At 35.6% G+C, this 16039-nt stretch overlaps 1 protein-coding gene across 2 annotated transcripts; it reads left to right on the forward strand.

Moving 5' to 3' along the window:
- The first annotated feature begins 1746 nt into the window (after window positions 1–1746).
- Window positions 1747–15754, forward strand: LOC113059793 (vascular endothelial growth factor A-A). Of its 2 annotated transcripts, XM_026228403.1 has the most exons (7): window positions 1747–2529; window positions 4360–4402; window positions 5804–6000; window positions 6234–6310; window positions 6807–6839; window positions 12799–12930; window positions 14427–15754. In XM_026228403.1, the coding sequence occupies exons 1-7, from the start codon at window positions 2464–2466 to the stop codon at window positions 14443–14445; spliced, it is 567 nt and encodes a 188-aa protein (XP_026084188.1). In that variant the 5' UTR covers window positions 1747–2463; the 3' UTR covers window positions 14446–15754. The 2 variants fall into 2 exon arrangements, with proteins under 2 accessions (XP_026084188.1, XP_026084189.1); XM_026228404.1 differs by lacking the exon at window positions 12799–12930 and having other exon boundaries at window positions 1761–2529.
- The last annotated feature ends 285 nt before the right edge of the window (window positions 15755–16039 follow it).

Below are 16039 nucleotides of genomic sequence, written 5' to 3' on the forward strand. Positions count from 1 at the left end.
CACCCTATTACACTCATCACTCGAGGATCAAGTTAGTGAGGGTAAGAACAGAGCACACAGAGAAGAAGACTTTAAGTGGCTGGCAACTATAGTAACAGAGTAAAGTGGCTGACTCTGAGCGCCGTGGGAGAGAAGGCCGTGACCCATCTGTGTCAGGGAACATGGGGAATGAGTATTTCTTTGTGTGCCAGTGAGAAAGAGGTCATGGTGATTTCCAAGGGAAATGAAGCTATGTCTAAATCTCCCATCTATGGGGCGCCATCATTGAGTCTTCACGTAGCCGCAGATTGAATTAGATTTTCTCAGCAGTTGTACTCATGGGAACTTAGAAGCCCCAGTATTACCCCCTGCCACTTCCCAAGGCCCACAAGGGAGTAAACATCAGCTCATATTTTCATTCATCCGTTTTTCAATTTGTATTTATTTTTTTGCCTTTCTGTAGGTTTCAAAATATGACAGGACTGCTGAGCACAGGTAGCTGTGGCCGATGGGGACATAAAAACACATTTATGAAAAATATTTTAATGTTTACATACATATTTAGGAGAACTAAGCATCATTCATAAAGCATGTGAACCTGTAATATTAGAAGTCAGTAAATATTACTGTGGTAGTTTAAACGTTTATTACAGGGATTCCAGTGTAATGCCTTTTCAGTAAACCAACGGTTTGTGTAACCTCTGTGTGACATACTTCAACCTTAAATAAAGTTATATTATTACCTTTAAAAGTCGGTCAGTATATGAGAAACCTTCCTGGTTTGATTTTCAAACTAATGTTCATTTTATGTTTGTAAAAGCCAGCTCTGACATTATACACCTATTTTACATTCAGTATTATGTATGAGATGCAAAGATTTATTTTATTTTTTTATTTTTCTTTGGTGAAACAAGTATACATCTTGCTTCATCCCAAGACACTTTTCTTTGAGTAAAAAAATATGGTGTTACCTTATTTGAACACTTGAAAAGCACCAAAGAAGTTTGTTTAGACATAATTTGACACAGTAAACCTTCACAGGACTCCTTCAGCCAGACTCTCAGGCAATCCAGGGACCCTCGATTTATTGCAAAATGCTAGATTTTCAATAAGGAACATTAATGTATTTTTTGTAAGAAACATAAGGAACATTAATGTATTTTTTAAGCAAATCCTATATGCCTGCAGCCTGCAACCTAAAAGAGCTGCAGTTCCCCACAATACATACAAGTTAACAATACATATTTATAGATCTAAAGCATTTTTTTTTTATCTTAGTTAATTTTAATTTCAACATTTACAATGCATTATTGAAATTGAAAGTTGTGTCTGTTAATATTATTTTATGGTCCTTGGCTAAAATGAACAAAGATTGATAAATGTATTTTAGGTAATGTTACTTGATGCATTAACGCAAACAAATAAAACCTCATTGTAAAGTGTTACCTTAATTCCCTTAATGTCTAAAGAAGAACTAATTGTTAATTAGCATATATCAACTCTCCTTAAGAGTCACATCCTTTCTTTTAAGAGACCCACAAACTTGTCAAAGCTGTACAAAACGAAATGGAAGATGTGTGAGGAAATAAGTATACGTTTTAAAATGTTTTTGTAAGACCTATACCCATTTTTGGACTATCTGTGAAGCTGAATAATCCAGACGCAATGGGATTTCTGGATAATTTCCCACCTTCTTTAGTAGGCTAGTGCTGAAGTGAGTCAAGCCCTAAAGTGAGTCGAAGCATCATAATCTACGTCTGCTCCGGCTGGCCAATCAGCGCCTCTATGTCGATCCTCACAAGACTGCAGATCTGCCAAGAAGCGCTGAAAGACAGAACGATCGCAAAGTGACAAGATCTCCCCATGCTGCCAGACAACATCCACAACGGTATAAGACAACAAAAGCCAAAGCAACAGCAGAAATAAGACGAGGAACAGAAGGAAACGTCTGCTGCAGTTGAAACAGGGATTGCCATTGGATCACTTTATACCGGCACATAGCGACTTGCTCTTGAGGATAATCATATGCGCAGACGCCGTTCTCTGGCCCAAAGTCGCGCGTGCAGAGTGGAGGTTGCGCTTGGAAGTGTACGAAACTTTTTTTGTTTGTTTGTTTGTTCTGTTTTGCCTGTGACGTTTTGAAATTTGATTTATTAAACGTCGACTTCACGTTATACTGTGGCGAAATAAGGAGGACCGTAGTGTGGACTTTCCCCCGTTTCTTTATTTATTATTATTTTATTTGACTGTTATTGTTATTATTTATGTTATTATATTTTCTGGAGGAGCTCTACCGTTCAAGAAGTTCATTTTAGTGGATTCGACGCAGGTGCTTCGGTCCTGAAAGGCAGAATGGAATTGTTACTTTGACCGACGATATCACACCGTTCATTCATATTCATATTCATATTCCGCTATTAATTGTTTTGAGAGCCAGAGACTTTTCAGTGACGCTCGCCGCAACAAACCACTGGAATTACAATCATGAACTTTGTTGTTTATTCAATACAATTATTTTTTGCGGCTCTTCTTCATCTTTCTGCTGTCAAGGTAAGGGCTTTGTAATTTGGTGCGTTTGAAATGTGAGAAATTATAATAGAATAAAGCCATTCGTTTGTTATTTAAACAGAGGTCAGATTACACGCAAGAGGACATTTGTCCAGTGCTATTACCCCATACACTATTACCTTAAGTTTCACACGTAATTTCCTGATTAAAAGTTACTGTTTAAAAGAATATTGTTATGTCAGGAACATTTATCAGTGCTGTGGTGGTATAGAGTGGCCAGACCAGTTTCCATCCTCGAAAGTAAGGGATTTAATCTCAATGTTTATAAACGCAAATGTCCAGTTGAAGCAGTTATGTTGGACATAGACTGCGTGCTCTAACGGGAGTATCCATACGGGTTATTCTGTTCTGTTCAATCAGTCAGAGGGAATTTCTTATTAGTAAAACTGGGAAAACACACACGGACATGGACTTTCTGCATTATATTAGTGCTCGCTATAATTTAATATTTGAAATAATGCAACCTACAGCTCTCTTGACGAGAATAATGACAAGATGTTACCTGAACGCCCTCCTTTCTTTGTCTCCCACCTAATTAATTCATTTACTCGAATCGTGATAAGGCAACGCATGTTTGATGGCCTGAAACAAATCTGGATGAGGTACACTGCCGTCGTTTGTTTGTAGGTTGGTTGGTTAGTCGTCATTGTCCTAATGTTGGGTGCAGAATATGAAAAAAAAAATAGATATATAAGGCATATAATAATGATATAATAATTGGATATATAAAGCAGACGGTCTGTGAGGGAAACCGGCGAGATTCTCACGCAACACCGAGAGCTGTTGCGCCAGTCCACGCCACCTGCAGTAAGCGCCAAACAGCGACCGATCACGCGCTCACGCCAGCGAGACGAATCTGTAGGCGGGAAAAAAGAATAGTCTGAGTTGTAGCAACAGGCTCTCTGCAGCTGCTTTGAATGACACTCCTTTACTGAGATTTTAAAATATTAAATTACATTAAAAGATAAATAAATAAAGATTATATGAGATTTTTTACCCTGGAAAGAAAATAAAAAAAATACGAAATGAATTTATGAAAGCACACTTCCACTTCCACTGTTTTCATCTGTCGCTTTGGATAAAAGCGTCTGCTAAATGAATAAACGTAAACGTAAAGCACTCACTAGAAACCTCTCTGTTTTAAGGGCCCAGGGCCCACTAAAGGGCCTCAGCAAGGGGACCATAGGGTGACTTAAAACTAAAATAAGTCTTACTTAATCTTACTACAGTTTGGGTATATTTGTGATCAGGGCTTCTTTAGACACACTGAATACAAATATATGTGTGTAGCTTTGATGCAACTGCCCCAGTGACAAACTGTTCTACCCTAAAGGTTTGGTTTTTATATTTTCTCTGACATTGCCCATAAACTGTCATCACATTTCTTCCTTTTTTATTTGTACCATCAACAGCTGAGCCATACAGTTCTTGAAACTAATAGAATCATGTAATGAACTGCTGTTTATTATCTGTTGAGACGGCAAGATTATGGTAATTAGAAGTTTGTCAAACAAGCAGCTTTTTCAGTACCAGAGAAAGTATTTCAGCCTAAATAGTAGCGTCTTTGATTATTTTCTTGGCCAATGTTGAGTCAAAAAGTCTGAGAACCACTACTTTACTAAGAGTCCTCAATCCTTACTTATACTACACATCTACATTTTGACCACGTATAGCATCAATGAGGTTGCACAAAGCCCAAGCATTTCCCAAGTATTACTATTGGTTTCTTTCAGTGGTGTGTAACACAGGTCAGGTTATAACTTGCTGTATGTGTTCTGTCACTTAGAACTGTCATTTCTCTGTTCATAACAGGCTGCCCACATACCCAAAGAAGGGGGGAAGAGCAAAAATGAGGGTAAGTCTCTTTTTATGTGCAGTGTTCATAAATTTTGAAGTATGTATGATATGAAAAATATTTTGTATGTGAGGCTTAGAGTCTAGCACCACCTGGAGGACATACATGTAATGACATTCTTAAGGCAAATGGTTTTATTCCAGTCCTGTGGCAGGTAATGGGCATATATAGTCCATCCAATGCTGTATGTTTGAGGTTCTCTTTTGTTACACAACACTGTTTGTCCTTAATCAGTTTAATATCACACTGAGCCTGAACTTACATAAATATTAGCTTGGACGCTCAAGTTTAGGAGTCAAGCATATTTCCCAACCTCATTAGGATCGTCAAAGAGAATAATTTATTCTGCCCGCAGGCAACCTTGTGTGGAGTCAGTGACCATGGCTGTGTTTGTTTATGAACAACGACTGCATGATTTATTCCTGATTTGTCCTCAAGGTCACAACTATTTGTTGTTTGTATAGAGTCCCTGTTACGTTTCTGGGGGAACATGTATTGTTATTTTTACGTCATTACCAATCCGCGTCCATTCATAAGCACTTTCCCACAATGCTAGAAGGTTTTGCTTTGCATTAAATGAACATATCGATTCTTGGTTAGTAGTAGTCAGTATCTATTTTCTTAATAACAAACAGAACCACAGTGTCACTGGTTAAGAGTTACTAAATCAAAGCAGGCCATGATTTGTTTTTGCACTTAACTAAATAAAGATATGAGATACAGACAAAATGGCCATAAATGAAGAAGTGTTTTGATTCGGCACTGGGTGAAATGAGGCTGGTACCACCAACTGATGACTAGCAATTATTGACTCCATCATGATCATGAATGCAATTGTGTTTGGTTTTCTTGCATGGCTCTGGGACACTGATAGGTTCATGGGTTGCAGGGAGTGTCAGGCAGGGTGGGCTTCTCCTGGAGGTCCGGTGTCTGCAGTGAAGCCTGGCGCCACACTGTCTCAGGCCACGCTTTTCCCTGGCAGTCTGTGGGTCATGAGGCACTTGGGCAGAATGAATGATGGGAAGCCAGTTTAGGGAGGTTTACAGATTAGGGTGGACGTGCAAGTGGGGGCGCATGTGCTGGTGTGTGTGTCTCAACATGTGTGACATGCCTTTATTATTCCCACTTGGGAAAGTCCTCAGTGAGCAGAACAGGCCTGTGTGAGGTGTTAACCCAATGATGGGCATTGCTGAGGAAATGTTAGTTTTTGTAAAAAACAAAACGGAAATGGTTTACTCTCTCTAATTTTATTCCAACCTGTATGCTGTTATTTTGAACACGAGAGGTGAATAATCTTTACGCTGCTCTTTTCATAGTTACCATGACTGCTGGCTATAAAAAGTAAAAAAGTATAAGTTGGTATGATAGTGACTGAACTTTCTCGCTTTGCTTCCTCTTTAGTGATTCCCTTCATGGTTGTGTATAAAAATAGTGCGTGTAAGACTCGAGAGATGCTGGTAGACATCATTCAGGAGTATCCTGACGAGATCGATCACACCTACATCCCGTCCTGTGTGGTTCTCATGCGCTGTGCAGGCTGCTGCAACGACGAAGCACTCGAGTGTGTCCCTACAGAGACGCGCAACGTCACCATGGAGGTAAGGCTGGCTCAATCCAGCGCGTGCTTCCTATGACTTCATACTTGCCCAACACTGGGACAGTGAGGTGGTGTTAACTGGCATGTCAGCTATGTTGTTTACCACTGCACACTGTGTTTACACCCCGTTTATGTAGCTGAAGTTGCTCTTGGCCACAGTTGAGTTGACAGTGATGTAGTGCATGAATACATGCTCACACACTAAATGTGCTTTTTATGTGTGTATTCCTGTAGGTACTGCGAGTCAAACAACGTGTATCACAGCATAATTTTCAACTGAGTTTCACAGAACACACCAAGTGTGAATGCAGGTATGTCATTAAAACTAAGGTTAAATGCATCTTCAAGAAATAGCTCATTGCGAAATGTAAATCATGCCATTCGTGCTTATTGTTAACTATGCTGTTATTTGCTCTGTGGGAGCACAAAATCTTCAATAATTCAATACACTCTATTGGACTGGCACAATACATTGTTTTCTGCAATCAAAATATAGCTTTGTGTGGGGAATAGAGCAAAGTTTCAGACATTATTTTGTTGTTCTGAAGATTTTAAATTAAAAGTGCCTATAGGTACGTTCGACTTCGGTTACATTAAACATTGTAAGCTATCCTGATAAAATTTTATTTGCATCAAATCTGTTGTAACTTATATAATGGTGCTTTATTTGCTTGGAAATATGGTGTTGTGTGAAAGATCTGTTCCAGAGAAAAAATACATAATAGTGACAGAATATTCAATTTGAGTGAACTGCTCCTTTACATTTTGAAATGTGAATTAAAACCCTGTTCCATCTGTCTTTTATAGGAAAAAAGAAGAAGTCAAATCAAAGAAAGAAAAGTAAGTTGAGTTTTATTATATTTTCATTATTTCCTATGTCAAGCTTTTGGATGATTTTAAAGATAACAGATCAGTTCATGCATTTTTCATCGGAGACATTGTGGGATTTGGTTAAGATCCATTTGTTGACAGTGTGGACGGTTCTAGATGGTGCAGGACGTTTCTAAACACATGGCTAAAAACTGCAATGACTGGGCTGACTGACTGGTGATGAGAAGCAGCCAGCTGGGCTCTATGTTAGCACAGTTAGCATTTAGCAATCTGACTGTTAGTAGCAGTAAAGCTCAAGTGCCGACGATGCAGCATATCTCTATCTGCAAATTGAGAGCATAAGTGCACTTTTAAGAATGTGTTTTCAGTAGGAGCTAGTCATTCAGACCTGATTAGTCAGCGGGTCGTGTTTATATGATGTACATGACTCACAGTAGGAGCAGCTTCGGCAGTCTTTACTGTCTGTATGTGAGTGGAGCGAATGACAGCTCAGATGATGTGGTTGAGAATTGAAAGTATGCATATCTTCATCATTGCCAGATTCATGCTGCTTGCTTTGTCATAACTGGTGCATCCCATTTGCTTATTGGGTCACACTTTATTTTAGGGTCCAATTCTCACTTTTAACTAACCATTAACTATGACTTTTTCCTCAATTAACTCCTTATTTGCTGCTTATCAATAGTTTATAAGGTAGTTGTTAAGTTTAGGGTATTGGGTAGGATTATTGATGTCATGCATTATATGTACTTTATGAGCACTAATAAACAGCCAATATGTTAATAATAGACATGCTAATAAGCAACTAGTTATTAGTGTGAATTGGACCCTATACTAAAGTGTTACCGCTTATTGTTCAGCACTAGTTTTAGGGTGGTTCACAAGAAGTTTGTCCTGTATGAGAGCACTCTAAATGTCCACAGAGCCAGCGCATCTCACTTTGTAAACACACAGCAGAGAAAAGTTTACTTTATTTTCACTTATATGTAATTCCAAATATAAAGTTCCAGGAAATCCAGCTCACAGCATCTTAAAGTCCTCTGGCCACTGTCCTTATTAATAATAAAAAAATCCCCAAATAAATATTTGATTAAGTTTAAATATGCCCACTTCTTAAGTGCCATCAAGCTGCATCAATTTTTTTATGACGTAAAATAGAATAGCATAAACTGAAATAAAATAAAACATAAAAAAGGAACTTATTTAATTTCAGCAGAATAAATAGAAACGTAATAAAAAACTATATAGAAATATAGAAATATACACTACCGGTCAGTAAGACTTTTTAAAGAATTCTCTTATGCTCATCTAGGCTGTATTTATTTGATCAGAAATACAGAAAAATAAAACGTCATCTTTCAAAATATTATTACAATATAAAATAATGTTCTCTATTTTAATATCCTTTAAAATATAATTTATTTCTGTGATGAAAAGCTGAATTTCCATCAGCCATTACTCCAGTATAAAGTGTCACGTGATCCTTCAGAAATCATTCTAGTATTCTGAATTATTATTAGAATTATCAATGCTGGCACAGTGGTACTGACAAATATTTATTTTTAGAAAGTCTGATACTTTTTTCAGGATTCTTTAATTAATAAAAAGTTTAAAAGAACAGCATTTATTCGAAATATAAATCTTTTCTAATAATATAAATCATTTCTTAACAATTTAACACATCCTGGCTGAATATAAGTTTAAAAAAATGACTGACCCCAAACCTTTGAACTGTAGTGTATATTGTTAGAAAATATTTCTATTTTAAATAAATGCTCTTCTTTTCAACTTTTTGTTCATCAAATAATTAAAAAAAAAAGTTATTAATCAGCACAAGAGCTTCCAGCACTGATAATAAATCAGCATATAATAATGATTTCTGAAGATCAGGTGACACTGAAGACAATATGAATAGGAATGATGCTGACAATACAGCTGCATATCGGTTTTAATGTATGTTAACATAGAAAAAACTTTATTTTACATCATAATAATATTTCACAATATATTTTTTTTTCTGCTGTATTTTTATCAAATAAATGCAGCCTTGATGAGCAGAAGAAACCTCTGTAAAAAAAAAAAAAAAAAAAAAAAAAAAAACACTTTAAAAAAAAATCTGATCCCAAACTTTTGACCTGTAGTGTATATATACAACTTAAAATGACAAAAACACAACAAATTTACTAAAACATTAAAAATCATACATGATGATGCTTAATTCTTTGCTAATTTTGTCGCAAATATATTGTGAGAAGTCAAAACATCGGCCGGTGTCCCACCACAGCAGATTCCCACAGCACGCCTCGACACACCCTCAACCCTGTTCCCCTACAACAAAGCTGAGTGAAACACTCGACTGTTCTCACACCCAAACAGTGAACTCAGCTTCCTCCAAATGTTACAACAGCCGGATCCCTCCTAATCCTCAGGCACTAACTCAAGACTCACTGCTTTCAACATGAGTTAATCATGACACAACACCCACAAAAAAAAAAAAAAAAAACGCCTTTTCCTTTTATTTGTGTTGGACGTCTTTTTATAGCTGGTGCATCTCTATTTCTGGCAGATAACCATTCATAATTGAATGCTTACCATCTGCTGAACATGGCAGTCTAATAAATTAATAGTAATTATGCAAGTCATTTTGGATAAAAGCATGTGCTAAATGCTGAATTACAGATACTTGCGAAATTGCAGTCATTCACAAATTTCTTTACAATTTCCTGCCACTTGCAATTATGCATTCAGCTACATTTATTTGTATTTTATTTTATTTTTTCCAGTTATGGTAAAATGACTGCAATGCAGCCTTGATTAGTTGATTGTTTTTTTTTTTTTTTTTTTTTTTTTGGTTTGCAACAGGAATGTGACAAAATGTTAAAATAATTCCATTTATTAGTAGTAATAATCGCAATAAACATTTAGTCCACCAAGTGTTATGCCTTTAAATGTGGAAAATCTCATTTTTGATCAACAAGTCGAGTGCTGAGCACAAGCAGTGGTGCTTGTGTAAAAGCCTGGATCATCCTGGCCTGTATATATCGCTGAAATGCTGATAACGGAGTCTTTTATAGGATAGTTTCAGTTTTTTCTTAGGGGACGAAGCTCTGGCACTTTATGGCAGCTGTAAGGTGGTGTCTGTGAAGACCACCCGCCGCTCTCTTCACATAGCAGTTGCTCAAGACTGACCCCTGCATACTTCCCCATACTAATCATAGTAACAAGTGTCTGTCATTAACCCACTTTTATTTTTAGCCTTTTGAATAGTAGGTGATCCTGAGACTGAGGTTATTGCTGGTTACTGTGAACTGTTTCACAAACCTCATTTAGTGCTATTTTGTGTCAAGCTGACCTCCACAGTATTGTTTTCCATATTATGGAAGTCAATGGGGAACTGTTTGGTTAAACTGGTCAAAAATATGATTTAATATTCCTGATTAAACCCAAATGCATTGATTTATACCAATACATCCTCATTTTATGAGTAAAGCAATGCACATAACAGAAACATAAAATCAAATGGCTGTTATTTTTACACTTTTGGTGCATCCACTAAAAACTGCATTGAAACCAGTTGGTCAAATGTCATTACATAAATGGTTCAGAAAGGTAAATGTTGATAAAAGCTCTTACAGCATCTTTTTGCTCTGAAATTGTATCTAATGGAAAGACATTCACAGAGTTTGATCAAAATGCAGTAGGTTGAGGTCAAGGAATGCTCCCGGTTTAATTGAATGAGCGGCGGCTGTAGGCGTTTCTGCACCTATAGATTAATGTGAGCGTACAGTGATGGATGTGGTTAGCTGAGAGGGCTAAATGAAATCCATTGGTCATGGGGCTAAGCGCTGGATCTCTGTGTGTCGTCTTTTCAGCACGTAGGCAAGCGTTCACACTGGGGGCGGGAGCCCAGCGACTCTCGCTTCTGATTCACAAGCTCAAGTTCAACTCCTTGTATTTGGATCCTTACCTCTAAGCTACTCAAACACACACACATACACACACACACACATGCTATGGCTCAGATCCTTCAGCTGCTTATTTGGACTGTAGAGTCTGCTGTTGATTCCTAATGAAGACCGCCTGTGACGTGCTGCTCCTCACTTTAATTAGGGTTACCACATCGGAAAAATTTCAGTACTTTATACTAATACCAGTGGAATTCACGATTCACAGTACAATTTTTGAGCAAAAAATACATTTTAAATTTTAAATCTCAGCAAAAATGAATACTGACTGTGAATATTATTTTATTTAAAATGCTAAATATTTATATAAGCATAAACAAATTAGATTCAAAACAGTTCTCAAGATTTCATAATGCTTTTTAATGTTTCTGCTCAACAAGGCTGCATTTATTTGATCACAAAATAGCCTAAAAAAAAGTAATATTGTGAAATTATTACAGTTTTCTATGTGAATGCGTATTAAAATGTAATTTAATGTGATCAAAGCAGAGTTTTCAGCATCATTCCTCCAGTCTTCAGTGTCACATGATCTTCAGAAATCACTCTAATATGATGATTTACTGCTCAAGAAACATTTCTGAACATCATCAATGTTGAAAACAATTGTGCTGCACAAAATCTTTGTAGAAAACGTCATAGAAAGTTGAAAAAAAAAAACAGCATAAAAAACTGACCAGAAGTGTAGGTAAATATTAAAATAGTATTTTATACAAAATTTAGGATAAAAGCCAAAAGAGATTGAGAGAAGCACCTCTGCTCATCTGTGCTCAAGCAGTATTTCAGTCATTGGCTTTATTTAAGGGCAGATTGTTTGCTCTTTGTAATATCACTTGTTCTTTTGGCTTAAAGCCCCAGTCTGCTTTTATTTGTACTCAAATACACACTCTTAGTCCAGGAATGCAACCAAAGGTAAATAAACAGAGGTTGCATGACTGTCTCTGTCATTATCGTACTAATGTGCCACCACACAGCTGGGATGACGTCATGCTCACCTGTATTTCAGCCCCACTGATGTTTCTGACAACAGCAGCTTGAATATCTTCCCTGTAGATGGGCTCATCTTTACTGCACTGAAAGCAGTGACTGTCAATCATTTAAAGTGCATTTTTATATTGATCTAAAAAAATGGTTTAAAATTCTTTGTTCATTTCAAGGCAAATAATACTCCCCATAGAAAAAAAATATAAAAATAAATTAATAAATAAAAGAAATAAACAATAAAAATAGTATTTTGATGTGCAGAACACATACTAGTTTTTTTTTTTTTGTAAGAAAGAAAATATGATACATATTTTAAAATGACATCACAATAAAAATCAAGGTCTTTCAAAGTTGCCTTAATAGTAAGTAAACTAAATTAAACATTAACTAACAAAATGTTTTTAGATTTATCGCAAATAAACAATGTACTTTCATACAGTTTTACAGCTGATTTTGCTTTTTGTTTATTATGTGTCTGTAACATTAGTATTTTTTGGTAAAAAAAAAAAAAAAATGTTTACTTTCTTTTTTTTCAGTGTAGGTACAATTACAATTAAAAATGTCAAATTTTACAACAGCTAATGTGTCTATGAGACCAGTTTAGAATTGTTTTCAAAATTGTGCTTCTATACTGAGTCAAGTTTCTATAGTTGAACAAACCACTTTTACAGACTTTGCTTTGTTTCATACTGCTTTCATTGAAGTGAATGTGTGTATGTGAATGCAGGTGTCTGTCAGTCCAATATTTGTTCCTGTCTGATTTCCGTGTTGCTACTAATCACTCATGTGTGTCTCATGTGTGGTCACTGATGAATGAATGAGGTCATAATTCACTCTCATCACACACAATCTGCCACTAACGCTACTCATCTTCAAATCAAAGCAAAAAAAGACCCAAATTTATGCAATGAATGGAGGTGCTGTGTGATGGTGAGGTGCATGAGTGTGTGTGCCTCCAGCTCTCTGCCCAAATCACTAGTGCTTAGATGTCTTTCTGTCTCTCCCTTCTGCTTCCCTTGCAGCCACTGTGAGCCTTGCTCAGAGAGAAGAAAGCGCTTGTATGTGCAGGACCCTCTCACCTGTAAATGTTCCTGCAAATTCACACAATTGCAATGCAAGGCCAGACAACTTGAGTTAAATGAAAGAACTTGCAGGTTTGTTAATGAACTGTCACCACGTGCAACATGCATCTCCTCAGCCTGTCCCATCTGAAGCTCTGAATTATGCATGCTTATAGCGCTTATTGCATTTTCCCTTTTCCTTTTGTGTGTGTGTGTATGTGGAGTATTTGCCGTGAGATACCGTGGTGCATTACTGCCCTGCATTTTTATAATGATATGGTTTGTAGCATCAACACTTTGGCGTTGAGCACAGAAATTATTAATAGTGTACACAAACTGACTTTGCTGGTATTCTGTCAGCAAGCAATATGATTTTGTGTGTTTGACATATTTATTTTATTAGTAATTAGTATTATTGATTTTGCCATCACTTGTGGAAATCATGCCATTAGCTGTTCATGTTTTTATTATTATTATTATTATTATTATGTTTGTAAATATATAACTGTGTCCATGCGGCTTGCTTCTCATCAACTGTCCCACTAATTTAAGCTGTGTCATCATATGTTAGCATTCTGTATTTGTATTTGTATTATTTTGTATTTCCAAATGTTACTGTTATGTTTTTTGGAGATCACAGTACACTTTGACCTGTGGTCATTCCACCCTAACCACATTTTCACCCATCCAAAAGACCCAACCTCTGAACAATTTTACATAATTACATAACCACAGTACAATACAATGTTTTTGTTCAGACTGTCAGAAATGCGCTTAAGTAAATCTTAAAAGTAGATTTAAAAAACTTAACTTGCAGATATTAATTAAATAAAAGGCCACTTAAGTGACTCCATGATTGTTTCAAAACACACTTAAACACACTTTTAAAAAGTGCACTCTTTAAAAATTTCAATAATAAAAATCTTTTGTTGTGCTTTAAAAAAAAGTACACTTATTTTGATGTGTTGACTAACATGTGTTACATAAAGCACATGTAACTATACTTTTAACTGTAATGTTATCCTTTTTTACATTTATATTCAATTTAATATATTTTAAATGTATTGTGAAATCACAAATGTGTTTTAATACCTCACATACAATTTTCAACAGAAATGACATTAAAGTATATTTTAGTTTATTATAAATGCTTGTCATTACATTTAGCAGTAAAACTATAAACATATTTCAAAGACAACAGAAGTAATTATGAAATTACATATAAAGATGCACTTAAGTCCTAATTAAGTGGGTCAAAAAAGTTAATTACACACTTAAATATATTTAAATTACTACTATACTAGTATTAAAGCTCATTATTTTAAATATATTATTTTAAATCTCCTATTTTTTCACAAGGGTACCACTGTTGAAATATTGAAACAAGCATAAGGCTTTTTCAAATGCTATTTTTGAAAATAAATCATGAATTATTCAGCATATTTTTCAATGTGAGCACCATTGTAAACACAGTAGTGTGGGTAAACAGGCTTAACTCGGATTGGTTGGGTGGCTGAAACACAGATTAATAAGCAAATCTTGATTTATATCTTAAGCAGATCTCTAACCAATCCATTGTTCTCTTTCAGATGTGAAAAACCAAGATGATGAGCGGAGCACTGGGAAGAACACTAAATGAAGGATTTTTCTATTTTTTATTTTATGGCACAGCACTTTTGAACCTGAGGATGCATTCCCTGTATGAACTGTTAACACTACCCTGAACAAAAGACAGAAAATGAGATGAGGGCAGGAGATATCATCCCAATGTTTATTTTTAAGATTATTATTTTTTAAGTTTAATATATATATATTGACAACATGTCGCTGCTATCACCTACAAACAAGTAAATGAAGACGCTGCTTGGCGTGTGAATGGGATATATTTCAGTGTCACTGCACCTGGGCCTGTGATTGGAGAGCACACAGTGAGGTAATGCTCCACTGGATTGGCACGCTGTGGATTCATATTTAAAGACTCGGTTCGAATGTCGAAGACTTCACTGAGAGATGCAAAAGACAACCTCCAACCATTTATATGAACACTTACAGACTGTCAATCAAAGTACAGGAAGTGACATAATAGTGATTCTTTCTGGGTCCAGGCACGGGATACAAATGTGGAATTATCTCTTTCTGTGATGTCACTCTTTCTAGGGTGAAGTCTTAGTCAAAAAGACACCTGTACTGATTAACATCCAATAGGACTTGGTGTGATAATACTAAAGGGATATTACATGTATGTATATATAGAAATGTAAACAAAATGCAAATTCTGGAACAAACTAGTTCTGTTCACCGCAGTAGTAAAAGAAAAGTCAAATATTTAATGTTCGTAATGTTTTCCAAAGAGAATACTGCACACAACTTTTGGAGCTGTTAGTTACCACACAATATCTGTTTATACATATCTACTGTAATATCCCTTTGTGTAGTTCACTTCATCTAATTTATAATGTTATAATATATTCAGTATTCTGTGTATTTAATTTGATCTATTTATATGCAGTGTTGATGATATTGTTTCGCTTTTTTTTTTCCTATCGACATTGTCACCAATCTGAAAAACTGTGGACGACTTTTATGGAACAAAAGACAATGAGAGACAAACACTTTAACATTCCTGAAAGCGCCTTCTTTAGTTCATATGAACTTTTTGTATCAGTGATTAGTTTGGTGGAGACCCAAAACTTGCAGTTTTGTGATCGAAATACAAACGTTCTCTTTTTGTGAAAGTGCCAGAAATTCGTTTTTGTTTGTTTGTTTGCCATGTACACCCACATTTTCAGTATATTTTGACAGTAATATATTTATTGGTGCTGTTAAATATTAACAACATTTTGTGTTTTAGTATAACTATTAAACATATTTATTTTCAAATGATATTTTTTTTTTATTAAAGCAAAAATGGATTTCTGTTTGGTGAGTGTGCTGTTTTTGTTAGTCCACAAATGCAGGCGCATGCACTGACATTGAATATTTAAAATAATTAAAGACAATGACTACTATCACATATTCCATAAAAAAGCTTTTTCATGTATATAACTCAGATGTACCAAAACAAAAAAACGATAGGCTATAATTTTATTTTTACTAACGATAATAAGATGAAAAATACATGGAAATTACATATAAACCATGACTGTGCTCACGTCATAATTGATTTTTTTTTTCTTTTTTTTGTCAAAGCTTTGTGGAGTGT

This window comes from Carassius auratus, chromosome 41 (genome assembly GCF_003368295.1).
Source record: "Carassius auratus strain Wakin chromosome 41, ASM336829v1, whole genome shotgun sequence".
NCBI classification, from domain to species: Eukaryota; Metazoa; Chordata; class Actinopteri; order Cypriniformes; family Cyprinidae; genus Carassius; species Carassius auratus.